Genomic DNA, 25,619 nt, shown 5'->3' with positions numbered 1-25,619 from the left:
GTTCTACGACGTCGTCATCCTCCAGGGCTTCTCCTGCGCTTTTTGGCCATTATCGCACTTTTCTTCTTAACAAGGAAAATCTAGAATATCCTGAATGGCACCATTAAATTCTCTGTGTAATTGCACAATTCCACTATGTGACAGCGCCGTCTAGTGGCTGTGAAATGAAACATATAGAAAGGAAGAGAAAGTGGAAAAAAGCAGGGGGGAAGCCCATGTAAAGGAGCTGATCTTCATCCCACAAAGAATCCATAAGCAGAAGCCCCAGTAAAGGTGCAGGATAAAAGCCTCATGTAGAAATGTCCTTACACATGGGGAGAGATTGTAGCTCAATGGTACATCACCTGCTTCGCATGCAAAACATCCCAGGTTCAGTCCCTGGTGTCTCCAGGCAAAAGAATCAGGTAGCTGACAGGGGAGTAGATGCTTTTATTCCTGAGACCCTGGAGACCCACCGCCAGTCACAGTAGAAAATAGTAGGCTAGATGGACCAGTGGTCTGATGTCAGTAGGGTGGTGAATGCTCTCCGGGTTTCAATCAGAACCAGTCAGAAGCACCTTGGATAGCTCATTTAGATTTCTGACTGGTTCTGATTGAAACCCGGAGAGCATTCACCGCCCCACTGACATTGGAGCCACCAGCCTCCACTGGTCTGATTCAGTACAAGGCAGCCCTGTATGTTCGTAACCGTGCACGTAGACAACCGTGGCCTGACTTAGATGCAACTCGCCACTGTGAATATTGATGTTCCTGTTTTTGTTCATCATGACTTTAAAAATGTGTGGTGGTAAACCAGGTTGTTTTTGTGAAGGTACAATTTTTAAAGGATGTGTGAATCTTTGATTTTATTTATTTATTTATGTGATTCTGTTTCTAAACGGATGTTATACGCTCACGCTATTTTGAAGAAAAGTTCCCTTAAAACCTACAGGTTTGGTTATTTCCCCCTCGCTCAAATATATTTTCTACTCTCTGCTGTAGCCCCTAAAAAGAGGGAGCAGGAGGCCTGAATTGGGGAGGAGGGGGTTGTACTTCTGATGGGGGGGCGGCATGGGCTATACTTCCGGGTCAGCCCCACCGGCTTCATTCTCACTTGTTCTTCCTAGGTTGAGCAGCTCGGAACAGTTCAAAGACAGAGTAGGCAGCACCTGCGGAACAAATACAGAAGCTGGCTTGGTTTAGAATTCCAGTAGCTGCAAAATACAACCCCTTAACCAATAGAAGTTGGGACCAAGAGATACTGAGTGCCAGAGGCTGATGCCCCTTGGGTCCTGGGTCAAACGTAGTGCTGAGAATGAACTGGGGAGGATGTGGCGCATGGATGGACTGATATCATTTTGTAACACACACGCACAAATGCATGCATCGCTTACATAAAAGGTTGGGATGACTTGAACAATGTTGCTTTCACACTAGCCCTTTTCTTTGGAGCTGGCATCCTTTGTCCACTCACTTTTCACAGAGTGTCCAGTTGATGCCTTTGCCAAATATCTGCATTCCAGTGTTTTCTGTGTTCTCTTCCCTTGTTTTTTCAGACCTGATCAATGGGAATTCTTTTGGTTTTTTTGCAAGAAAACACAATGGCAGAACTGTGAACACTGTTGAGGCTGGTAAGGGCAACTGTTCCTTACATCAAATGCTTTCAGGATCTGACCGTTTAATTTCTTCTTGTTCAGTGAGGCTGGGGTGGTGAATTGCCCCTTAATTTCCCTTGATTACTCAGCTTCAGTCCCATGGGGGAAGGGGTTCAATTGTTATTTCACTATTAAAAAAAAGAAGACTGGAAAAAATAATGCAAGGAAATGAGAATTACTCCTGGGGCTCAGAAGCTGACAATCACACATCCCTTAGCCATGCTAAACAGGAAACAATAAAACAGGATAACCCTGACAGGAGAAAACTATCAATAAATGCGACATGGGACATTTGCTGAATGGGACTCATCTGTGAGAAATCATTATAGAAGGATCATTGCTATGGGACAATGTGGAATAATATACCTTCCATTTTAAATCCTGTTCCTCCAGCAGAAAAGCAATGCCTCAGCAGCATTAAAGGGATCTAGTGTGGAAGCAACCCTACAGAAACAGATTGCTCGCAAGAAACCATTATTTCAAAGTAAATACAGTTGCAGTATTCCTTCGCCAGAGCATGTTTGTAGAAGGCATTCTTCTATTTTAAATTTATTACACTTATATCCTGCCTTTTTTCCTCTTGCAAGGAACCCAAGGAGGCTTACATGATCCTCCTCCTCTCCGTTTTATATCAACAACCCCGTGAGGTAGGTTAGATGATGACTGGCCCTAAGTCACCTAGCAAGCTTCACAGCCAAGTGGGGACTAGAAGCTGGATCTCCCGAATCCCAGTCCAACACTCTAACCATTTCACCACACTGACTGTCTTTGACCATCAAGTTAGGGCTGAGAATTCCTTAACTAGTTTGAGTAATAAAAGAACTTGTGATTTGGCTTCACTGTTTCCTGAACTCTGCAAGAGCCTGCTAAAGGATGTTGAAATGAGATAAAGGCTGCACCACCTGTAGGAACGAGTATGCAAGCCTATACAGTAGTTAATATTAGTTAATAAATTGCCTCCAACAAATAGCTTGGTGTCAGCCACTTTTGAACCGGGCTGAATTAGGACTGATTTTGCTGGCTCCAAGGAAAAATGGGATATATGTGTAATTTTGGCATGCTGTTTAAAATGTTTAATATTTTAATTAACAAACATATCAAAAATACAAATCATTCCTAAATTACTCAATACAAAAAATCTACATATTCTAATTGCATTCTATATTAAATATTATACAGTATCATAGCTTATCCATGTCAGTGCAGCAGTTTTAAATATTAATAACTCATTAGCTCAATCCAATTCATTCCAACTTGTATAGTGTTTCTACTCCAATAATGAAAGAATTTATTCTATACAATTAATTTTTTCATAGCAATTACTCCTCCCTTTTCTAACCCTCATTCAATAAGTCAGTTTACATACATTTAATTAAAGACTTACTTTTAATTTCCCATTTGGATATCACAAGTATCTCTACTTTTTTCCAGTATTGGACTATCAAATGTCTTGCCGCCGTTAGTAAATAATAACTTAATTAATTAATTAATTAATTAATTTTCTTTCTTCCAAATATCCCAAAAGAATAACGATAACTTCCAGTCCTGTGATGTCTTTAATTTCATTCTAATTTCCTACCGTACATGTAACCTAAACTTCTGTACTGCTGGATGATCCCACCAAACATGTAGCTGTAGTGTGTCAGCATTTTGGTAATTTTCATGCCTACAACTGAAAGTTAAGCTAGGTTATATATATTGGAGATGTATTTTTGATATGCAGCCTGAAACCTGACTTGTGTATTCCAAAACAGAATATAAATGAGTGCCATAAACATGGAAAAGTGCATTGTATTCCTTCACAGTATATCACTTTGAATAAAACCAGCCAAGCTGTATCTGAAACTCTTTGACAGTATGCTTGTCTGCATGTCTGTCTTTCCACAAGGTCGGGGGTTGTGAGTTGGCAGCTCAGAAAAAACCCTGGATGGTAAGCGTGTGTGCCATTCCTTTACGGCAGATGGGGACAGAATGGCAGCAAACGTTTAGAGCAGTTCCAGAAACTTTCAGCCACTTAGAGCATCAGGAAGCCGTAATGAGGGCTCCTGATGAAGCATGTAGTTCTCTTTCATGAACTGGCTCCAAATTCAGCCCTTTGGGGAGTTGAACTCATTGGCTTTCTGGTGCCTGGATCCTATTATTAGAGGGGTGGGTAGGGTGGGGCACTGTGACGCATATTACACCTACTTAAGCTGCAATGCTATACACACACACCTGGGACTAAGTCCCATTGAACTTAGTCAGGTGTACTTCTGAGCAGACACGCACAGGATTCCGCTGTTAGGCTGCAATTCTAAAGGCCCTACGTTAGTGGAGGCTGGTGGCTCTGATGTCAGTGGGGCGGTAGATCTGCTCCAGGTTTTAGCCAGAACTCTAAGGGAGCTATCCAAGGTGCACTTTTGATAGCTCCTTTAAAGTTCTGACTGGTTCAGACTGAAACCTGGGGCAGATCCACTGCCCCACTGACATCGGAGCCGCCCGCCTCCACTGCACAGGATTGTTCTGTGGCAGCCGTTTAAGGCTCATTTTTGTACCCGCAATACTCCCTTCTCACACCCAACAAATCATTCTTTGCATTTGAAAAGCTACCCTTCGCAACCATTCGAAAAAGACGTAATTCGGAGCAGGGAAATCCAGCATTGCGATTTCATTTGGTTTCATTTCTCCATCTGTCTCACCTCAAAGAGAAGCACTGGGGCTTCTATTTTTGAAAGCTACTATGAAAGCGATTCTAATTAGTTATTCTTTCTTTAAAGCATCTGTTCTATATTTCTTATACACTATCACAGGGAGAAATGATGTGCAGAGATATTTCTGTCTTACTACTAACACATTCTGGAGTTGTCCAGAACCGTTTCTAGTAAGACTGAAATATCTGTGCGCACCGTTTCTTTTCTTTCCATTTTCTTCCCCATATCTCACCCAAATTAAAATGCCCCACAACTTTCTTAACCCCCAAACCAGGGCTAGATAAATACGTCTTTTAAGGCTTGCTTATGCTGCTCTCGATAACCTAGGCCAGAGCTTTCCAAACTGTGTGCCACGACACATTAGTGTGTTGGCAGCAGTGTGTAGGTATGTCGCGCGAAATGCAGAAAATTGTGCAGAAAGGCACCGCGGAACTCCCTTACTCATGTTTGCTTCCCTTGGCCCCTCCCCCGGAACTTCCTAAAGCAGCTAATGTTAAAGCAGCTTAGCTGCTAAGGCTTAGGTGCTTTAACATTAGCTGCTTTAGGATCACGTGGCGTCTTGATGTAGGGCGCACGTGATTGGCGGTGTTGGAGCAGTACGGCAAGGAGTATGGCAACGCTGGCTGCATGAGGAGTGTGGAGAATTCGAAGTTAGCGGAGCAATTAGTCGAGCAATTTGCAATCAGCTCTGGCAAGAGGCTTCCCCGCATCCTCGGTGGAGGGCAGCAGGGGAGAACAACAGCCTGCTGGACGCCCCCAGAGCAGGGAGGGCTGCGCCGGGCAGGCGAGGAGCTTCGAGCCTGCGCTCCCCGGAAAGGTAGAGGTGCGGGGCGAAGAGAGGGGAACGGAGGCACTGCCCTGGGAGCAGAGCTTGGCCGACGCCGGTGCGGAGAAGTGGCAGCGGCCACCAACCCTGCGTGGTTTCGGGCGTGCCCCTTGCGGACTTCTGCACCGCGCTGCCGTGCAGCCAGGCCAGAGTAACGCAGGTGGAAACGCCGCCTGGGACTGCACCGAGCAGGCCGTCCGCCATCTTGGCCTGTCGGAATGGAGCTCAGTTGATTTCTGCCATTTATTTTTATTTTTACTCTGCTGTAATTGTGGATTAACCACCCACTGGCAGTGTACCACCTGAGAGTGCTGGAACTGGACTCTGGACATAGGCATGGCAAATATTTACAGCAATATAGCCTTGTAGTGAGACATATATATTTACACCATTTTTGTTGGACTTTTGCTTCTCTACTTCATGTGTTTTTGCAGCTGAGCTCCTACCTGGTCCTATGTGTCCTAATATGTGTTGTAAATACTTTAGTTAATTTTGTTTATTGTTCACGTTTTCTCCTGGTCCTGATTCCTGTCTTTATCTCACTTTATCACTGTGGGAGTGGAGCACAGGTGCTGTTATTTTCATAAGAAAAAACAGAGAAAGATAAGCGCTAAAAACAGTCCTGTTATTTTCATATTTAGTTAATGCTAAAACCTAGAAATAAATTTGCATAGATTTATTCATTAAATTTCAGTTGAATTACCTGTAAAATGGATACGTTTCTAATTAAGAAAAGGAAAGCTGGTGAAGATGACATTTGCAATGAACAAAATGTAGCCACTATAGAGGAAACTACGCAAGAATCAACTGTTGAACGGTCTGTATTAGTACGTAAGAAGTGTAAAGGAAAAAATTCCAAGCCTTGTTTATACAGTAAAGATTATATGAAACTGGGGTTCACATTTTCTGGTAATGAAAAAAATCCTTGTCCCCAGTGTTTAGTTTGTGGGGGTATACTTGCAAATGAAAGTATGGTACCAAATAAATTAAAGCATCATTTTACCTCAAAACACTGTCATTTGTCAGAAAAACTAGTAGAATACTTTATTGAGCTTTCAAAATCTATAAAGAAGCAGTCTGCATCATTCACAAAGAGAATGAAGACATCAGAGAAAGCTCAAAAGGCAAGTTACTTGGTTGCTCAAATAATTGCCAAAAACAAGGACCCACACGCTATTGCTGAAACCACCATAAAGGAATCTTGCTGTGCTATTGTTCGAACAATGTTTGGGCCCGAATTTGAGATAGAAATTAATAAAATCCCTTTGGCAGATAACACGATCAGAAGATGTATTCAATACATGTCTGATGACATTAAGCAGCAAATGAAGGATATTTTTCAAGACGATAATATGATCTTTACATTGCAATTAGATGAAGCAACAGATGTCAGTGGGTTAGCACAATTATTGGTTTTTATATGTTTCATTCATACTGACAGAATTATTGAGCAATTCTTGTGTTGTCTAGAACTTCCAATGAGAACTAGAGGTGAAGATATATTTAAAACTTCAGACTGCTTCATGAAGGAATATAATTTGCAATGGTTAGCTTGTGTAGGAATATGCACAGATGGCGCACCTTCAATGGTTGGTTCAACAAAAGGTTTTATAGCTTTAGCAAAGAAGGAGAATGAAAATATTATAATCACTCATTGCTTTTTACATCGCGAAGCACTAGTCGCGCAAACCATTGGAAATGAATTAAGAAAAGTTTTGGACAAAGTGGTTCCAATGGTCAATTACATTAAAAGTAGACCTCTTCAATCAAGATTATTTGCTCATATTTGTGAAGACATGGGGGCAAGGTTTAAAAAGCTTCTACTACACACAGAAGTTCGTTGGCTCTCAAGAGGTTGGGTGCTTTGTCGTGTATATGAATTGAGGGAAATGATGCTTAAACTTTTTGAGGAAAATCAGCAAAATGAATTCTGCGATCTAATTCAAAGCAAACTTTGGTGCACAAAATTGGCATATCTTGCTGACATATTTGAACATTTGAATAAAACACCAGTATGCAAGGAAAAGGGGGAAATATCTTAACAGTGGTAGATAAAATTTGTGCTATGAGAGAGAAAATAGTAATTTGGAAAAGGAAAGTGAAAGAAGGAAATTTTGAAATGTTTTCCAGAACTGCTGAGTGCCAGCTAAAATATGATATCAGCTCGCTAATTGTTGACCATTTAACATTGCTTGGAGAGAAAGTTCATCATTACTTCCCAAATGTTGAAATCCGAGACTATGATTGGATCAGAAATCCATTTCTTTCAACTGCAATGAGGAACTGTTTACTTATTGAAGAAGAATTAGCTGACATAAAAAATTATCGAAATCTGTTAATGATGCATGAACAGGGTGACTTAGACAGCTTTTGGATTCACATTTCAAAAATGCATCCAAACATAGCTAAAAAAGCGATAAAAATTCTTCTGCAGTTTTCTACTACATACATTTATGAAGTATCCTTTTCAACGATGGCAAACTTAAAGGCACTGAAACAACCTCATATCCCATTAAAATGGTAAGTAGTTATTGGTGTTATTCAACTTTTTTAATTTCTTGCACATATTTACATACTGTTACTCATAAATGACAACAATGTATGTTATTATCTTACAAATCATATATTTTAAAAAATATAAATGAAAGGTTTTCATGACATATGTTGTATCCCCATACATTTCGTTATTACAATTTATGTATGTGTCCGTATCTCTTATAACAGGTTAGTTTAACCTCTGGTTTGCTAGTAAAACTGAATTACCGTGTCACAAAATGATGCATGTCTAAAAAGTGTGTCAGCAACATGAAAAGTTTGGAAAGCTCTGACCTAGGCTCCAGGGGAAGAGAGCTCCACAGATGTGCAAGAGCCACAGAGAACCAATTCTCCATGTGTGAACAAACTGCAGTTACCCCAGCATTCAGCTCTCCTTCCAATGCAGGCCTGATCCTTCTCCCTTCCCAGCATAAAGTTTGGTTGAGGAATGGAAGCATCACCTTACCAATGACAGTCAGGGCCATGGTGAAGCGGTACAGCAGGGCATCTGTGGTCCCTCCTTTTAGATGCACAGGCAGGCCGTTGTCTGCCTGGGGAGAGACAGGGAATTAGTCCCACTTCATTGGACACATCTTCCTGAGTTCACTTCAACCTCTGGTATGTTTACACGAGCAGGGGTTGAAACTCTTTCAGCTCAAGAGCTGAATTCAATTACAGAGAAACTCTTGGGGGGCGCATTCCAGCACTGGACAGGGGCAACGGGGGCAGGACTCAAAATAACCCAAAGAGCAAAAATAGCAGCACATTTTAGCTTAAAGCTCTCACTGCCAGTAACTAAGCCTTAGGAAAGGAATTTCAACCCTGTAGAATTGGGGGTGGGGTGGGGGGAACTGCTCAAAAGACACAAAGGGTTTCTCTACATTAGGCACAAATCCTGCATCCTTACCGGGGCTTTCTTCTTCTGGACTCTTTCCAGGTTTACGATGGGCTCCTTTAAATGGTGAAAATGTGATTTGGAACTGAAAATTCCCTTCTCGGCAATGCTCTATATGTTCCATGAAACAGCGCCATCTCATGGCTGAATTATGGCACAACAGCAGCATTTCACACTGCCAATATGGTGCTGTTAAGGTTTATTACAGCTTATCTCCAATCTTTTTGAAAGCGGGATAAAGGGGGAAAGCACGGGAGCCATCCTGGAAGTTGATGGTGTCATGTAAGGGACTTGCAAACTTCCATGAGTGGCCAATCATGAGCATGCAATGAAAGCCTCATGTAGAAATGCCCCCCAAACACCCTATGATAGGTGGCCAGGGGAAAGGGGACGGGCCTATCCTGGGAACCCCCAGAAGGCCAAATTTAGTCTCCAGGTGGGCCAGATTTGGCCTGTGACCTAAGGGTCAACACCCTTGATTTACACATTCAAGTTGTGAATCGGAGCCAGATTTTTACATGAAGGAAGTTTTGCCATTTCTGACAAGATCAGGGGCTCTACTTAATTCACCTTCCTTTTGTCTTGGGAGACACTAGCACTGTAAACACTATGTGGCAGAGGATATAGGGCTGGCCCAAGTATAAACAGGGCTGCAGCCACAGGGCAAGGCATGGAGGCTGTAGGGGCCTTCCGGGGTATGTCCATGCTCTCTCCCAAAATGTTTAGCTTTTATTTTTAAAAAAACGTTTCTAGTCCCTATTCCTTGTGGAGATATAAGGGAAAACACACAGGCCACATTCTAGCCAATCTCTCTAAGGAGCAAATATTCTCTTGCCTTACAATGTTCTGGCTGATGAATGCACTGAGAGAAGTGACAAGCTCTAGGCCCTTGTTTTTAAATTTTATAAACATAAACTTTATTCTATTAATATTTCATGCAATTAAATAATTTCAAACGTATTGGTCTGGCTGTGCGTATGTTCTGGCTTTTCTGTAGTGATTTCCCAAGCCCTCATGTCCCGCCCGCCCGCCACATCTGGTTCAGCAATACAGTGATAGAACAGCAGCTGAGGGCTGGGGATCGGGGAGGGGGAGTGGCTGTTATCTACCAAGAGTCCTTGGTCTTCTCCAGACCCCCTCTCCGGGAGACCAAGGTTGCTGAGTGCATGTACTGGAGGTTGGGCACGAAGGGCAGTCTGGGGATTCTGCTCGTGTACCATCCATCCCACTGCATGACTGACTCCCTAGCTGAGGTGCTTGAGGTGGTCTCTGATGTGCGTGTGCAGTCCCCTAACTTATTGGTGTTGGGGGACTTCAACGTACATTCGGAGGCCATCCTCATGGGGGCACCTTGGGACTTCATGGAGACCATGGCTTCCTGGAAGCTGCACGCTATTCCAACTGGGCCCACCCATGCAGCCAGTCATGCGCTAGACCTTGTGTTTGTTTCTGGAGAAGCGGAGAGTGATCTGGAAGTTGGGGGTATATCCACCATCCCCTTGTCATGGTCAGATCACTATCTGGTGACGTTGGACCTCTCGGTTCCACAACCCCTCCGCATGGGTGGAAGACCCATTAAAATGGTCTATCGTGTCCGCAGAGTGCTGTCCCAGGAGGCTGTTCTAACTGGTCCGGAGCCTGGCCGGTCCAGTTGCTCTGGAACCACTGGAGCATTCTAAGGCCTCCTTTGAGGCCTTGGCAAGGCACTTTGCGGATAAAATTGATCGGATTAGGAGTGTTATTCCATGTGCTGTGGATGCAGTTAGTGAGTGAGAGGTGGCCTGTGGCAAACCGGTTTTGTGGGATCGGTTCCAGCTTCTTCCTTCTGATGAAGTGGACAAGGTGCTTTCATCTGTAAGGCCAACCACCTGCTTAATTGATCCTTGCCCACCTTGGCTCATTATGAGCTGCAGAGAGAGGCTGGGTAAGGGGATCAGGGTGGTGGTAAATGCCTCCCTTGAGGAGGGGGTGATGCCATCAGCTGTCAAGGAGGCAGTGATAAGACCACTCTTAAAAAAGCCCTCCTTGGATCCCCAAGTCCTGAACAACTTTCGCCCAGTCTCGAATCTGCCATTTTGGGGCAAGGTGATTGAGCGGGTGGTGGCGATGCTGTTGAAGGCACACTTGGAAGAAGCCGATTATCTAGATCCATTCCAGTTGGGCTTCAGGCCTGGGCATGGGACAGAAATGGCCTTGGTGGATGATATGAGGAGGACTCTGGATAGGGGCAAATGCTCCTTCCTTGTTCTCCTCAACCTCTCAGCGGCTTTTGATACCGTTGACCACAGTATCCTCCTGGACCACCTGGAGGGGTTGGGCATTGGAGACACCATATTACGGTGGTTCCAGTCCTTCCTCTCCAGCAGGTACCAGAGGGTAGCACTGGGAGAGGAGGTTTCAGATCCGTGGCCACTCACTTGTGGGGTGCCACAGGGTTCCATCCTCTCCCCGATGCTATTTAACATCTATGTGAAGCCGCTGGGGGCTATCATCAGGAGGTTTGGGGTGCGGTGTCATCAATATGCAGATGACACGCAGCTCTACCTCTCGTTCAAATCTTCACCAAGGTTGGCCGTAGAATCCCTGTCCAAATGTCTGGAGTTGGTGAGTGGCTGGATGGGGAGGAATAAGCTGAAGCTGAACCCTGATAAGACCGAGGTACTTTTGGTGGGAGACAAGAGGGGTTGGGGGATGTTGACCTGGTGTTGAATGGGGTACGGCTACCCTTGAAAGACCAGGTCCGCAGCCTGGGGGTCATTTTAGACTCCCAGCTGTCCATGGAGGCTCAGGTGCCAGCTGTGAGCCGGACAGCGCTGTACAAACTCCATCTGTACCTTCCCAACCATCTGCTCCCATCGGCAGTACATGCCCTGGTCTCCTCTCATTTAGACTACTGTAATGCGCTCTACGTGGGGTTACCCTTGAAGACGGTTTGGAAGCTGCAGCTGGTACAGAACACGGTGGCTCGCCTGATTAAAGGCAGCCGCCGGCGAGATCACATCACTCCAGTGCTGAAGGAGTTGCACTTGTTACCAGTTGTTTTCCGGGCCAAATTCAAGGTGTTGGTTTTGACCTTTAAAACCCTGTATGGTTCCGGCCCAGCCTACCTTAAGGAGCGCCTCCAGCAGCACCAGACAGGCCGCTTCACAAGATCAGCCTGGGATGGCCTTCTCTCTGTCCCATCAGCCAGGACAGCTAGACTGGTGGGGACGAGGGAGAGGGCCTTTTCTGTGGTGGCCCCCACTCTGTGGAATTCCCTCCCTAGAGAACTCTGCCATGCCCGCTCTTTAATGAGCTTCCACCACGCATTAAAAACGTGGTTGTTCAGGCAGGCATTTGGGGTGGGTTAGGGTATTTTTAGAAATACGATGTTTTTAATGTAGAATTTTATTGTTTTAAACTGTTTTTATTATTGTACATCGCCCAGAGTGGCTGGGTGACCAGCCAGATGGGCGATTAATAAATTAAATAAATAAATAAATAAAAATAAATAAACAGCTGCTGTCTGGATGCAGTCAGATTTCTCACCTGGAAGATTTTCTGGTGTTCTGGGACCTTGTTTTTCAGCTGACGAGTGGAGGAAATGTAGAGGGGCCTTATGCGGGAAGCCTAGTGAAGAGAGCAAAATGGAGGAAAGCAACAATGGAGAACTGGGTTATGAAGTCTCTTTCCCACATCTTCTATCTCTTACCTAGAGCCTCCTTACCAGTGTCAGATTATTTGTGTTAGCTGTTTTGTGAACGGCCACTCTTAATAACATGATTGCCACTGTCAGTACTTTCTGCATTTAATTTCCTTCTGACCTCACTGTTTACAATTCCCCTCCCTACCCACTACCATATGTGCTGTATATATACCTGAAACTCCTGATAACACTTGTGCATCTGAAGAAGTGGATGGAAGTCGATGAAAGCTTATGTCAGAATAAATCTTTAAGGTGCATGCTGGGAGTTGTAGTCTGTTTGTTTTGTCTAAATATGGATAGGATTGCACCCTAACATGGCTACCCCTCTGGAAACTCTCTGGGCATGTGCCTCTACCACATGAAGAGAGCCTACACACATATGACATACAATCCGACAGCCCTGTGCAGTTCCTTGGTTGGGCATCCTCAGCTAACTGCCAGGGCCCACTGCTGATACCTCCCCTGGTCCCCCATAATTTCCCCTTTTGCCCTGACACTCCAAGCACCACCAGCCAGCTGGATTAATTTCCAGTTTCATATCCCACAATGCCCCTGACCTAGGGTCATTCTGGGGGATTGTGAGAAATTAAAAGTGTGGGAAGTTAGAAGTGTGGCTAGGCACAGTCACCCAGAGATGCTTGGAGCGCTGACTCCACAGCTAGAAAGGCCTGGCTAAGGATTGCGGCTAAGGACCAGGTTGGGAAAGGCTGCATCAGAGGATCGCTGCCTAAGGCCTCCTGCATACGTTGCTGAAGGCTCGGCTCCACTTTTGTGCACCGTGCTAATTTACTTTGCAACAGCCTGTCCTCCACTGATTTAAAAGCCAAGGGGGTTGTGGCTGTTTGAGTTAAGACTAGTAAAACATAATTGCCTTCCGACATGTCATCAACAGTTCAGCATATATCCCTGCAACAGCATGGTGTGAAATAGGAGGCTGTGCACTACATGGTGCCATAGTGTTCGTGCGCAAGAATGCACATGGATGTGTGCTGGAGACAAGAGGCATCCACCCCCACTCGGAAATGTAACTGCTGGAGACCTGAGGGCAAGCGTGGCCAGACTTCAGGCTTGCTGGAGCCATGCTGCTTTTTTCTCCAAACACGTGTCCTGCAGATATGTTGGACTACAGTTCACATCAGCCCCAGCCAGCACCTCTGGAGGGCACCAGGCTGGGAAAGACTGGCATACATACAGTTCTCTTTTTGACATCCTCTCTTACCCCGTGCAAGTTATTATGGGGTAGATATGGAATGACAGAAAATGGGCAAGTCATTGTCACCCAGCCTCAGTTCTTTTTCTGGGCTGTATGAATAATAGTGGCCTATCTTGCAGGGTTGCTGTGAAGGTGAAAAATTAAGATCAGTAAAGGTTTGTGATTAAATCTCAAAGTTCTGTATAAATTAGTTGCAAGCTCAGTCACACAGATTGGATTTAACCAGCTGCAGCTACAGTCACTGTTTCAACTTCTGCTTCCTACAGAGGTTGTGATCAAAAAGCACTCATGCTGGCTCTGGGTTTTGTCCCTGGGGGACCTAAAAGCACAAGTGAAAGCTGAGTGCGGTGACACAAAGAAGGCACCACCTGTCCCCCGCTCCTGCATAGCCCGGGCCAGCTTCCCCCAACCCGGTACCCTCCAGATGTGTTGGACTGAAACTCCCAGCATTCCCAGCTCAGCCATCACTGTCAGTGAATGATGGGTGTTGCAGTCCAACACATCTGAAGGGCACCAGGTTGAGGACAGCTGGTCTAGGCTAAACCCAGATTTATTCCAGATCCTCCAGTTGTGTATTTTCAAAAGGTACAGTGGCACCCATTTTCACAGTGAATGAACTAACAAGGGCCATGAACAGAATATGTCCCTAAATACTGGACTCTGCCTGCATCTGTTTCACTGACAAAGACCTTTGTCTGCTTGCTAGCCAGGTCACAGCTGCAGCTTATATCACTTGATCCCTAACACTGGATGCCTGGCCACTGAATGTGCGAATGGCTTTTAAGGAAAAAGCATAGGCCAGTTTGCACAACATGGTGGGCTCATCGTGGGTTATTTAACCCACAATGAACCGGGTGTGTGCCGGGTGCATGCAGACACCAACCCTTGCATAACCCTACTACTAACTGAATGTTATCCGAGGGTTGTTCATGCACCTGACGCACATCACGGCTCACCGTGGGCTCTCATGTCATGAGAACCAAGTCGCTGTGTTTGTGGCCATGCAAGGTGATATTTTCTTAACTGATTGATGGTGCTTTTAAACTGCGCAATACCCCAAGTTAACTTTGGGCAGCATACAATACACTAAAAACATACAGTACCAACCATTTTGGATCGGAAAGTTCTGTCTCTGGTGTCTGTGCTACTTGTCATGTGTCACCCCTTGATAATCAACATGCGTGCGAGAATGGCCTTGAGAAAACCAGATCTCACCACTTTGCTAGCACGTGTGTGCTGGAAATTCTGAATGCTTCAGTAATTTGACAATGAGATGCTGTATGGTCAGGAGCTCAGAACATATTGTCTTTTTGTCCCTTTAAAAAAATATGAAGGTGATATAAGCCTCGGGAGCTCTCTCCTCCAAGGGAAGCGGAGCTGCAAAACCTGGGGTGAACGTCTCATCACGCGGCAAAGAGGACTGCTTTGAATGCACTCCCCCGTTTTTTAAATTTTTGATCCAAGAATTCCAGGAGAGGGGAACGTTGATGGTACGGGGTGGCGGCGGCAAAGGAGTTAAATCCCATGGCTGTGTTTTGCCTCGTGCGCGTCTGACCAGGGGGACTCCAGCCCATGCACGCTTTTGCTGCAACATCTTTGCTCATTTTTAAGGGGCCACTGTCTACAACAAACACCCCTGCTCCCCCTCGGTCATGTTGTTGTGTCTTGTTAGTATCAGCCTGCCAGCAAATGATTAATTAGACCTCCTGTTTACTCAACTGCTGGGAGCCAGAAATAAGGAAGCAGCAGAACACCCCCATAAACCCAGCAAGCACCCCTCTTAGCAGACAGCACAGTTCGCGGTTTCGTTCTAGAAGGCACATAGGAGAATTACCAGGAGGGATTTCATTCTCTTCGGCCTGGTCCTTGCCCTCTTCTTCCTTGCCTTTCTCCTTCGCCTGTTTGTCTGTGTCAGTGACGACCTCCAGTGCGGCTTTGCAAGGGCACTGCCTTGGCGGGGCGGGGCGGGGGGGGCAGGCCGGGTGTTAGTTTACTTGTCCAGCTGCCAGGAGTGAGGGCAGCAGATGAGTTCAAAACTCAGGCTGAAGCACAAAAGTGAAAGGGAGAGATGAAAGGGCCCGAAGGGGCGGCAATATCTGCAACCGGAGCCATATTCTGGGTCAATTTACCTCCGGACTGAACGTGCGCGGTTTCACACTTGCTGGCCTTTGCATGCAAAAATGAGCATGATCAAATGGATGTACACATAGCCCCCTGCCCACCCTTCTTCTGCCTGGCCTGTAAACATATTCAGGGGTAAATAAAATACTGTTTCACCTCCCTGCTGCACTGAGAAGTTTGGAGTGGCATCTACAGTACAGGTGGCCAGCTGGGATGAGCAGGGATGGCCCAAGACATCTTGCTGCCGGAAGCAGAGCAGCAAAAGGCACCTCACCCACCTACCCAAATGAGGTATGTAGTATCCAAAGGCAGCCACGTTATTTTGGTACATGAGGCAGAAAATCCTATATGCACCTCTCCCCACTCCTGGCAGTAGAAATATAAAAGAAAACGAAGTAAGTAACTAACCATCTGCTGCTGCTTGAGGGGACTGCTTGCCTCACTCTGGTAGGGGCAGGCCCTACAGTCTTTCATGTGGCTCCCAGTGGTCCTACCAAAGCTGTTTTCAAGCTGTAAGAAGCCCAGGGTGGCATGCGAGGTTCTCCCCACCATGTTAGCCTCACAACAACCTTGCAAGGTGGGTTAGGTTGAAAGGAAGACACTGGCCCAAAGTTACCCACTGAGCAGGGAATTAGAATACAGTTCTCCTTGCTCCTAGCCTGACACTCTCTAACCCAGGCTCTCCCAACCTGGAACCCTCCAGAAGTGTTTGCTGGGATGATGGGAGTCATAGTCCAAGACATCTGAGGGCACCAGGTTGGGGGAAAGCTGCTCTGACTGTTATACCCTACTGGCTTTGCCATTAACGTCCCCTTTTGGTTTATTCTTGCAACATATGCTAAAGCACATCTTTGTTACGTCATGCTACTATGCCTGAGCACCTGGCCACCATTAATAGCAAAAGCCTTAACTGCTAGAGCAACTTTGAATTTGGAGCTGAAATGAATGGCCAGCAAGACCCATGGTCACAGGCACTATTACTTACATCATCCTTTGCCAACCTGGTCCACTCCAGATGTTGGGTGGCAACTCCCACAATTCATTGGCCGTGCCAGCTGGGAATTATAGGAGTTGCCATCCAACACATCTGGAGGGTACTAGTTTGGGGACGGCTGAAATACATGCATGGCTCTTGCCATTGGGTTGGCAAGTTAGTGGTAGTGGCTGCGGGGATGGTAATTCTTAGGGGGGCAGGTTGGCAACCAGCTGCTGATCAGTACTTTTTGCCTCCTTTCCATTCCACTTGATGAACAGTTTTGTGAAGCTGGAAAATTTACATACATCTACATGGGCCCAAGTTGGTCCAATGAAAGCAATCCTCTTGAGGACTTGAAACTACACGGTGGCTGGCTGTGTAACGGATAAATGTTCGCTTCTCTCGCTTCATGATGTAGAGAAGTGAAACCAATGCTGTGTTTCTCATTTTAACCCCAGTCGGTGTCTGGCTCTTGCATGGAAAGGACAACATGACAGGCATGTCTGCTGCTGCTGTGGAGAATAAGGCAGGCCTGCATAAGTTAGGAACAGAAGGAGCTGCTATCTACTGAGACAGACCATTGGTTCATCTTGTTCAATATTGTCAACACTGATTGGCAGTGGCTCTCCAGGGTTTCAGGCAGGATTCTTACCTAGCCCTACCTGGAGTTGCCGGGGATCGAACCTGGGGCCTTCTGCGTGCAAACAATGCGCTCTATTACTGAGCTACGGCCCCTCAGAGATTTGGAATCACTGGGCAAATCAAGCGTACCAACTTGGCAGTGCCTGACACACCATTTTTTTTGCCATCTCAGGGGGATTACCTGGAGAACTGCAGTGCTGGGGTTGCATGCTAATGAACGGCTACTGTTTGATCCTTCTTCTTTTTAATTAAACAGCTCTGCTTACCTTGCAGGTATGATGGTGAATTTAGTCTCCCTGGGTTTCTTCTGCACAGGGTTTTTCTGCTTGCTAGTCAGCCCTGAGGAGCAGAAGGTGGAGGTAGACTCCAGGTAGGTGGAACATCACGCAAAACCGGGAAATGACGAGCAAAAGACGCAGTGAACGAGTTTGTTAACATCCATCCACTCCCTGCGTTGTAGGCCCTGCTCTTGGGAATGCATGACATTTGCCCAGATGTGGCCGGGCTCGTTCTGTGTGGTGAGTGAGATTCTAATCAGGGCCCCTTCCCTTCTGAATGCTAACTCCTGTAAAGCACCACCACTAATTTGTTGTGTAGCAGTTGCAATAGAAGCTATAAAGCAGGGGTAAGACACCTCAGCCCAGGGCCAAAACTGGCCCTCCAGCGTTCCCCAGATGCCTATGCCCTCTTCTCTTGGCTCCATCCCCTTTCCCCCAACCACCAATCAATTGTCTGGCAATTTTTTGATGTTGTACAATTTTTTCCCTGTTCTAGAAGGCTGGAATGCCTCTCCTAAGGCTTAGTTCCTGGCAGCAGGAGCTTTCAGCTACAATATGCTGGTATTTTGTGTATGTTTAGCGCCTTTGCCTTTGGTCCTGCCCACCACTGAAATGTGGCCCCCCAGAGCTTCTCTGAAATTGAAAGCCCTTGGGCTGAAATGGGTTCCCCACCCCTGCTGAAAAGAGTGGGAAAGGAGCAAGAGAAGAAATATGGACTGAGAACAGATTGGGGATGGAGGGACGAGTGAACGGGGTGAAGAACCCAATTAGCTATTTAGCGCTTTATTAGGTGCCAACCCAAGAGTATGTCAGGTGCTGTGCAAGCCACTGATGTTGCATGGTCCCTGCCCAGAAGGTTTGGACTCCTATACAGACAACATCTCTACACTACAAATACATAGTTTTTAACTGATTTATGTATTGGTTTTATTACATTTATATCCCACCTTTCTTTCTTCATGGAACTCAAGGTACATGAGCAAGGTCAGGAATGAGAGGTGGTATAGTCCAACAAAACACCTGAATTGCACACCAGGTTGCGGGAGGCTGCAAGGAACCATGGGAGATCTCGTGTTCTGTTTTGGGAAGGTGGGCTGGGATGCCTCTATCACTAAACTATTTGTCATTTATTACCACGCTATCAGTATACACATACTTTACCAAGTTAGATAATCAACACAGACAAGGTCCCTGCTCCCAACAAGCTTACAATATAGCCAGTAGGCAAACAACAGAAGGACAAAACCACAATTCACAAAGTCACCTAGAGACAAAACCCACGATCCCAAGAGTCAGGTAAAAAGTAAGATTCCCAGAATTCCTTCGGTGGAGGGGGAAAATACAATTCCTCGGTTGGGGGGGGGCAGCCAGGATAGTTAATCCATTTTCAAGCCAGCTTAAGTTTGTAATGTAGACATGTTCTATCTGAGTTAGACAAGTAGGAATAGACACAGAGGATTGGGGCTTAATTGATTAATAATGGGATGGGTTCAGGCTGAATCAGGGCATAACAGAGATGAAAGGTATGGTGAGGCTAGACTGTTCAGGATAATATGGTGGGCAGCTATAGTTGTCACCTGGAAGTGAACACTGGACCCCATGTTCTTGTTTTGACTGGAGGCTCTAGGAAGGAAGTTTGAGTGTGTTATGCCAAAGAACGCAAACAACTGGACCATTCATGGATTATGGTGAGATGATCCCATTTGGACCGAGAGGCCCGTGTTCCCTGTAAATCTAAACCCATTTCGATCCCAATTGTACAGTCAGGGTTCCCAACCAAGGAAACCTTGGGGAAATGTAGTTCTGTGAAGGGGTTTCATACCATTTCAGGTTTGTGACCCAGGTGCTCTGCTGCCCTTAAGCCTCTGTCACTTGCCTTCCTTACCCCTTAAATCCATAGGCCCAGCAACGTCGCGGAGTGTTGCTCTTACTGGCGCCTCTTCCCTTCTGACCTGGTGGTGAGTAGACCTTTTTGCAGCAAAGTTCTGTCCAGAAACTCGGGAGATAACCTACTATTCTGCTGTCATGATGGGGCCAGTCTTTTCTCGCTGCTGGTGGAAACACAGACTGGAACAGGGCATTTTACAGCAGGGTAATAGGATCAACAGGGCAGTGAATGGCTTTGTCAATCCCATGTACAAATCCCACCCACCCCTTCCCCATATGGTGTAGCCCTGGTGATAACAGGTTTGTTTCATATCGGCCATTTTTCCTTCCTGCAGGACTTGATGTCAGAATTGAACTTGCACTGGCCAACCTTCATCAACATGAGCAACTTCCACTTCTGGTAACCCTGGGCAGTAGAAACAATCGAGTGTGTGTGTGTGTGTGTGTGTGTGACAGAGGGAGAACCTGATTGGTGTGTATTAGGGATTCAACCTTTAATTGATGAATCAAGTAGACTGATCAGTTGAACCCCTTAATTTACTAAAAAGATATCCCAATTAATCAGGCAACACATTCTACACAAAAAGGTTATTTTTGTGCTATACCCAAGTACTTATAAAAGCTGCCAATTGCAGTCACCGTGTTAAAAAGGGCCTTGTCCCCTCTTCTAAGATGGTGCCTGCTGAGATATATGCATGGACTATCTAAAACAGCCTTCCCCACCCTGGTAACCTCCAGAAGTGTTGGACTGCAACTCCCATCATTCCCAGCTAGTATACAAGGGAAATATGTACACATTTGGCTAATTGAATAAGATGTCTTTAACTGGGTGACAGACCAAGTTTGGGACCATATGAAGAGCTAGTTGGACAGTGCAAGGCAGTATTTCCTGACTTTTTGATTCCTGGAGCATTGTGTGGGCATTATCAGAAGCATACTTCAAAGATCAAAATACATTTTCTCAATCAGCTCCCAGAACAATGGGCAAGTGACTGTAAATTGATGTAAGTTGCCTCGAGTGTCTCTATTGAGGCAGAAAGTGCAGGGTAAAATCTCCAGCGAACCAACGGTGGGATTGCACAGTTAATATTGTCTCCTGGTCTCATCTTCCCTTTCACCCTGTCGATCGGAGCTGCACAGGAGCCAGCATTGTCAGGCACCTGCTGGGGCCCTCGTTATTTCAGGGAGTCCACTGCTGAACTGCAAAGCCTCCTGGCCCTGCTGTTCCTCCTCCTCGCTGTTGCTGCCTATTCACCTGCTGTCTCTAAGCATGCAGAGACAAGAGTGCGGAGAAGGGGCCGTCTCCTCCAGTTCCTTGTGCTCACTCTCTCTCTCTCTGAGCAGCCTGGAGTGCTATTTGTAGTGGAAAGGAGGGATAAAAATGTAATAAACAAATCTGAGTGTATAGACTGGGGAAGGCTGCAAGTGAAGGGGGAAGGCTGACAGTGGTGAGGAGGTGGGCCATCTAGAGGTAGGGGCCCCTTGAGGGCATCTTGAGCAAGCCCCCTTCCCCCAAACCTGGAGTGGGCGCTGTGAGGCCTTGCCCCAGGTTGGCAGGAGCTATAGCCTCTGCGTCAGAAGGGGATGCTGCAGAATCAAGCCCAGCCAGGGGTAGCTGGGAGCCTGAGAACTCCGTTCTACCAGGCCTCCCACTGGCTTGCCAGACGGGAGGTGGGGAGACGCAGGACACTGATATGGACTATCTATCTCCACAGCTGGCAGACCTGACCTCGATGGAGGCCCCTGCTTTGCAAACAGGGGAGCCTTCCATGGCAACAGGGCAGCAGGAGGAGGTCTTTCTGGGAGGGGGTACTTTGGGGGTGTCTCAGGGTGTTTCCTTTACTGTGCTGTCAACTAAAAAGGGCAGAGCAGAGGCGTCCTGTGAGACGCAGCAATCACTGAAGAGGCAGGCTTCCCTGCAAGGATCAAATGTCCAATACTGATCTTTAGTGGTCACCCCCCACCCCCCATATTTAAGCCAGAGCCTTGGGCAGTGGACTTTGCTAGAAACAACGTTTGGATAACCTTCAAAGTTTCCCTATGTTGTATTGGACTATCTGAATTTGGGGGGATTTATTCTGCCAGGTTGACAGGGCTGCTCAGGGTTTTGTTTTGGTGTTCACGGACTAAACCTGGTTTCAGTCTGATGTTGTGAACTGTTAGCTGTGGATCTTTATTGGGGCCGTAAAGGCTTAAACCTATTTACTGGAATTACAGCAATTAATGGTTTTACGGTGAATGGGACTTCGTCTCTGGGAAGTCGGGTCCTGACAGGTGCTAGAGCTCAGGGTTATGGTGCTTTCTGCACCACGGGGATGCTTCAGGGATTCCTCCTGTACCTGTCAGCATAGTGCAGATCTCAACGGAGCATCCCACCTTTACATGCCTTCTCTCAGGCTGATGTCACTGCCCATGTACGGGCAGTGTGAAGCGGGATCACCACTGCCCAGGGCCTCCTCATTCAGAAAGACCATGGTGGATGCATCCAACACAGAAGCCTTGTTTTTTCAAGGCGTGGTTCAAACCCTCTTGCAGCAAAGTAGTGTGCCTTGGCCCACTGGGAGTAAGGATTGCAAAGGGGTAGGGATCCGCTGTGTGATCAGCATGGTGGTGTTTGCTTCTCTTTCCCTCTCTGCAGGGAGAAAGAATGGCAGAAACACGGGACTTGCGCAGGCTGCATCGAAACGCTGAACTGCCCCAATAAATACTTCAGGGCTGCCCTGTTCCTGCGCACCAAATATAATATTGACAGGTAAGCCAACAAACATGATGCCCCATTGCAGTAACCAGGATGGCACCATGGTGTACAGCTCTGCATGAAACCAGCCAGAGTTTAGAGGCAGAATATGGGTCAAACATGCAAACATTACAAATTCTGGGCCTTAGGCCCAGGGCCCAAATCGGCCCCTCCTGGGGTCACAATCCAGCCCTCTGTGAAGCTATTCTGGCTTTTTAAAAATATCCTTAATGGATTTCCTGTGGTAAAAGAAAAGACAGAATAGTGGGAAAACACAGGAGGGTTACAAGTGGAAGGCAATGATGTCTGGACCCCCAGTAAAATTCTGTGAATTTCACCCTGTGAAATTCTGTGAATTTCACCCTGATTCACAGGGTGGCGGTGTGATACACAAGTCTCATCTGGAAACACCCTTGTTCAGGCGTTGGCACTAGAAAAGCATGTAAGGATGGAATTCACAAGGACCAGGTTTGAGCCCAGTCTCAAGTTAGGCCGCAGCTCACTCTGCCTTTCCTCTAGCAGCAAACACTGTTTTACGTTCCTCTTTTTTTATGCAGGGCCTTCGAAACAGCTGCTGTTGTCCCATCTTGTAGGTGGAGCTACCAGGTACCCATTCTGCCCCGACTTCTGGTTTCCCTGGAGGTCTGAGAAATTGGGGAGAGGTGGGATATACAGGCCAGCTGTAAATAATGTGGTGCTTGTTCCAGTTTTAATTCATCGCCTTCTCCTGGCCCGCAAGAAATCTCTGAAGAGTTTTCTACTGCTCGGTTACTAGGCCACGCGCAGTCCTCCAGCCACGCACTGTGATATGCCAGCTTCTTAACAACCTCCCCTACAACTGCAGCCCTGGGCAGCCTGGAAAAACAAGGAAGATGACTCATTCCCTGATGGGCAGCCTTCAGCTTAGTGGCTGACATTGTGAGGGCCTATTCTAAGCTCAAAGAATCTAGCCATGCTTAAGACTGCCAGGTGCTGAAATGCTGCAAATGTCGCAGATTCTTTCCAAAAATCAGTTTGAGAGAACAAAAGAATTCTAGTCCCCCACCTTTTGAGTCTAGAACATGCCCTTTCATGCATAGTGGCGCTTTCAGAGCGGGGCTTTGGAGCAGAAGACCATTAAGTAAGAGTCTAAGATTACCTACCTGCACCAATGTGTGTATTATTTATTTATATATATATATATTTATTTACTGAAAGATATAGAAGGCACCAGGTTGGAGAAGGCTGCTTGATCCAAAGTGTGCTGCTTTCTGGTGGGGGGGTCTCCAGTCTGATCTGCCTCTAACTCTACTCTTCTGCCCTGTCCTTCCTGTAATTCTCTCGCCTCAGCTCAAAACCTTCACAGGAGTATTGCAGCCCATCCTGGGAGACCAATATGAACTGCAGTGCGTGACTGACGTCCAGGTTGGTAACCTTGTCTCTTGCTGAGAAGAGAGTTCCTCTCTAAGCTCCCATTTTGTCTCCCTGTTCTTAAATCTTCTCTTCTTTGTTGCAGGGACGTCAAATCCTAGTGCAAATAAAGGTTTCGCTTTACAGCAATTTCTCCACTGGCTGCATCGAGGGCTCCTCCTACGATATCTCCCCTTACAAGCCCTGCAGGGATGAGAAGAGGATTTTTTATTTCCCTTCCAACCAGGAGAATCCACATAATCCCTGTCCCTGATCGGAGGCCAGAAGATTCTGTGAGAAAAGAGAGGCTACAAGGAGCCAAAATAAAACAGAAACCATCAGCTTGCTTTGGTGTGTTGTTTAAGTAGAATTTCTGGGCTTTATTGTTAGGGAAAGTGATGTTACACTTCTCACCTGGTGGATTGGGGGAAGCCATTGCATGTCAGCAAATTATCAGCAAATTATTATTTTTACCATGGGCCTCAGAATCCAAAACATCTTGGGCTATCTCTGTGAACCCCTTCATGGATCACTGCCTTGTTGTGGCGACGGGGCTTGCGTAACTCAGTGAAGCCATAAGCTAAGCCGTGCAGGGCCACCCAAGACGGACAGGTCATGATGGAGAGTTCTGACAAAATGTGGTCCACTGGAGAAGGAAATGGCAACCCACTCCAGTATTCTTGCCAAGAAAACCCCATGGAACGTATCACAAGGCTAAAAGAGATGACGCCGGAAGATGAGCCCCTCAGGTCGGAAGGTGTCCAATATACTGGGGAGGAGCAGAGGGAATTTCCAAGTAGCGCCAGAAAGAGTGAAGCGGCTGGGCCAAAGCCGAAAGGACACTCAGCTGTGGATGTGTCTGGTGGTGAAAAGAAAGTCCGATGCTATAAAGAACAATATTGTTTAGGAACCTGGAATGTAAGATCAATGAATCTAGGTAAGCTGGAGGTGGTCAAACATGAGATGGCAAGATTGAACATCGACATCTTGGGAATCAGCGAACTAAAATGGACAAGCATGGGAGAATTTAATTCAGGTGACCATCATATCTACTACTGTGGGCAAGAATCCCTTAGAAGAAATGGAGTAGCACTCATAGTCAACAAAAGGGTGGGAAAAGCAGTACTGGGGTGCAATCTCAAAAATGATAGAATGATCTCAGTACGAATGCAAGGCAAACCATTCAACATCACAGTAATTCAAGTCTATGCGCCAACCACTGAGGCCGAAGAAGCTGAGGTTGATCGGTTCTATGAAGACCTACAACACCTTCTAAAACTAACACCAAAAAAAGATGTCCTCTTCATCATAGGGGATTGGAATGGTAAAGTAGGAAGTCAAGAAATAACCGGGATAACAGGCAAGCATGGCCTTGGTGTACAAAATGAAGCAGGACAAAAGCTAATAGAGTTTTGCCAAGAGAACACGCTGATCATAGCAAACACTCTTTTCCAACAGCACAAGAGGCGACTGTACACATGGACATCACCAGATGGCCAATATCGAAATCAGATTGATTATGTCCTTTGCAGCCAAAGATGGAGAAGCTCTATACAGTCAGTCAAAACAAGACCTGGAGCTGACTGTGGCTCAGATCATGAGCTTCTTATCGCAAAATTTCAGCTTAAATTGAAGAATGTAGGGAAAACCACTAAACCATTCAGGTATAACCTAAATCATATCCCTTATTTATTTATTTATTACATTTATATCCCACCTTTTTTTCCTCTTGCAAGGAACCCAAGGTGGCTTACATCGTCCTCCTCCTCTCCATTTTAGCCTCACACCAACAACCCTGTGAGGTAGGTTGGACTGAGAGTCAGTGACTGGCCCAAAGTCACCCAGTGAGCTTCCATGGCCGAGTGGGGACTGGAACCCAGATCTCCAGGCTCCCAGTCCAACACTCTAGCCACTACACCACACTGGCTTATGAATATACAGTGGAGGTGACGAATAGATTAGACCTGATAGACAGAGCGCCTGAGGAACTACGGACGGAGGTCCATAACATTGTTCAGGAGGCAGCAACTCAATCCATCCCAAAGAAAAAGAAATGCAAGAAAGCAAAGTGACTCTCTGATGAGGCTTTACAAGTAGCTGAGGAAAGAAGG

General features: G+C 46.2%; 2 protein-coding genes across 4 annotated transcripts; one reads left to right on the top strand and one right to left on the bottom strand.

The window, feature by feature from the left end:
* Positions 1-638: 638 nt before the first annotated feature.
* Positions 639-15,409, bottom strand: COX7A1 (cytochrome c oxidase subunit 7A1). Its single transcript, XM_084814706.1, has 4 exons — positions 15,313-15,409; positions 12,109-12,189; positions 8,152-8,236; positions 639-1,148 (listed from the first exon to the last, which is right to left on the bottom strand). Exons 1-4 carry the CDS (start codon positions 15,325-15,327, stop codon positions 1,090-1,092), a joined length of 240 nt encoding a protein of 79 aa, XP_084670832.1. The 5' UTR covers positions 15,328-15,409; the 3' UTR covers positions 639-1,089.
* A 1,529-nt stretch (positions 15,410-16,938) lies between these two features.
* Positions 16,939-23,854, top strand: LOC146337491 (ribonuclease Oy-like). 3 transcript variants are annotated; one of them, XM_084814703.1, is made up of 10 exons: positions 16,939-17,072; positions 17,491-17,587; positions 17,678-17,735; positions 19,116-19,183; positions 19,396-19,453; positions 19,718-19,782; positions 22,021-22,134; positions 22,677-22,725; positions 23,449-23,523; positions 23,615-23,854. In XM_084814703.1, exons 1-10 carry the CDS (start codon positions 17,066-17,068, stop codon positions 23,780-23,782), a joined length of 759 nt encoding a protein of 252 aa, XP_084670829.1. In that variant the 5' UTR covers positions 16,939-17,065; the 3' UTR covers positions 23,783-23,854. The 3 variants fall into 3 exon arrangements, with proteins under 3 accessions (XP_084670829.1, XP_084670831.1, XP_084670830.1); XM_084814704.1 differs by having other exon boundaries at positions 17,042-17,101; XM_084814705.1 differs by lacking the exons at positions 17,678-17,735; positions 19,116-19,183 and having other exon boundaries at positions 16,996-17,072.
* Positions 23,855-25,619: the final 1,765 nt, after the last annotated feature.

Source organism: Heloderma suspectum, chromosome 10, assembly GCF_057233095.1.
Source record: "Heloderma suspectum isolate Gila_16-S chromosome 10, 16-S_ref, whole genome shotgun sequence".
In the NCBI taxonomy this organism is placed as follows: domain Eukaryota; kingdom Metazoa; phylum Chordata; class Lepidosauria; order Squamata; family Helodermatidae; genus Heloderma; species Heloderma suspectum.
This window is presented reverse-complemented; position numbering and strand designations above follow the sequence as displayed.

What these genes read in the sequence shown, in the direction of transcription:
- LOC146337491 (XM_084814703.1), top strand. An exon ending in GGCCGGGCTCGTTCTGTGTG is followed by an intron (nt 17,736 to 19,115) that starts GTGAGTGAGATT and finishes TTTTGACTGGAG; the next exon opens with GCTCTAGGAAGGAAGTTTGA. An exon ending in ATGAGCAACTTCCACTTCTG is followed by an intron (nt 19,783 to 22,020) that starts GTAACCCTGGGC and finishes CCCTCTCTGCAG; the next exon opens with GGAGAAAGAATGGCAGAAAC.
- COX7A1 (XM_084814706.1), bottom strand. An exon ending in AACACCAGAAAATCTTCCAG is followed by an intron (nt 8,237 to 12,108) that starts GTGAGAAATCTG and finishes GTCTCTCCCCAG; the next exon opens with GCAGACAACGGCCTGCCTGT. An exon ending in CATGGCCCTGACTGTCATTG is followed by an intron (nt 1,149 to 8,151) that starts GTAAGGTGATGC and finishes TTTGTTCCGCAG; the next exon opens with GTGCTGCCTACTCTGTCTTT.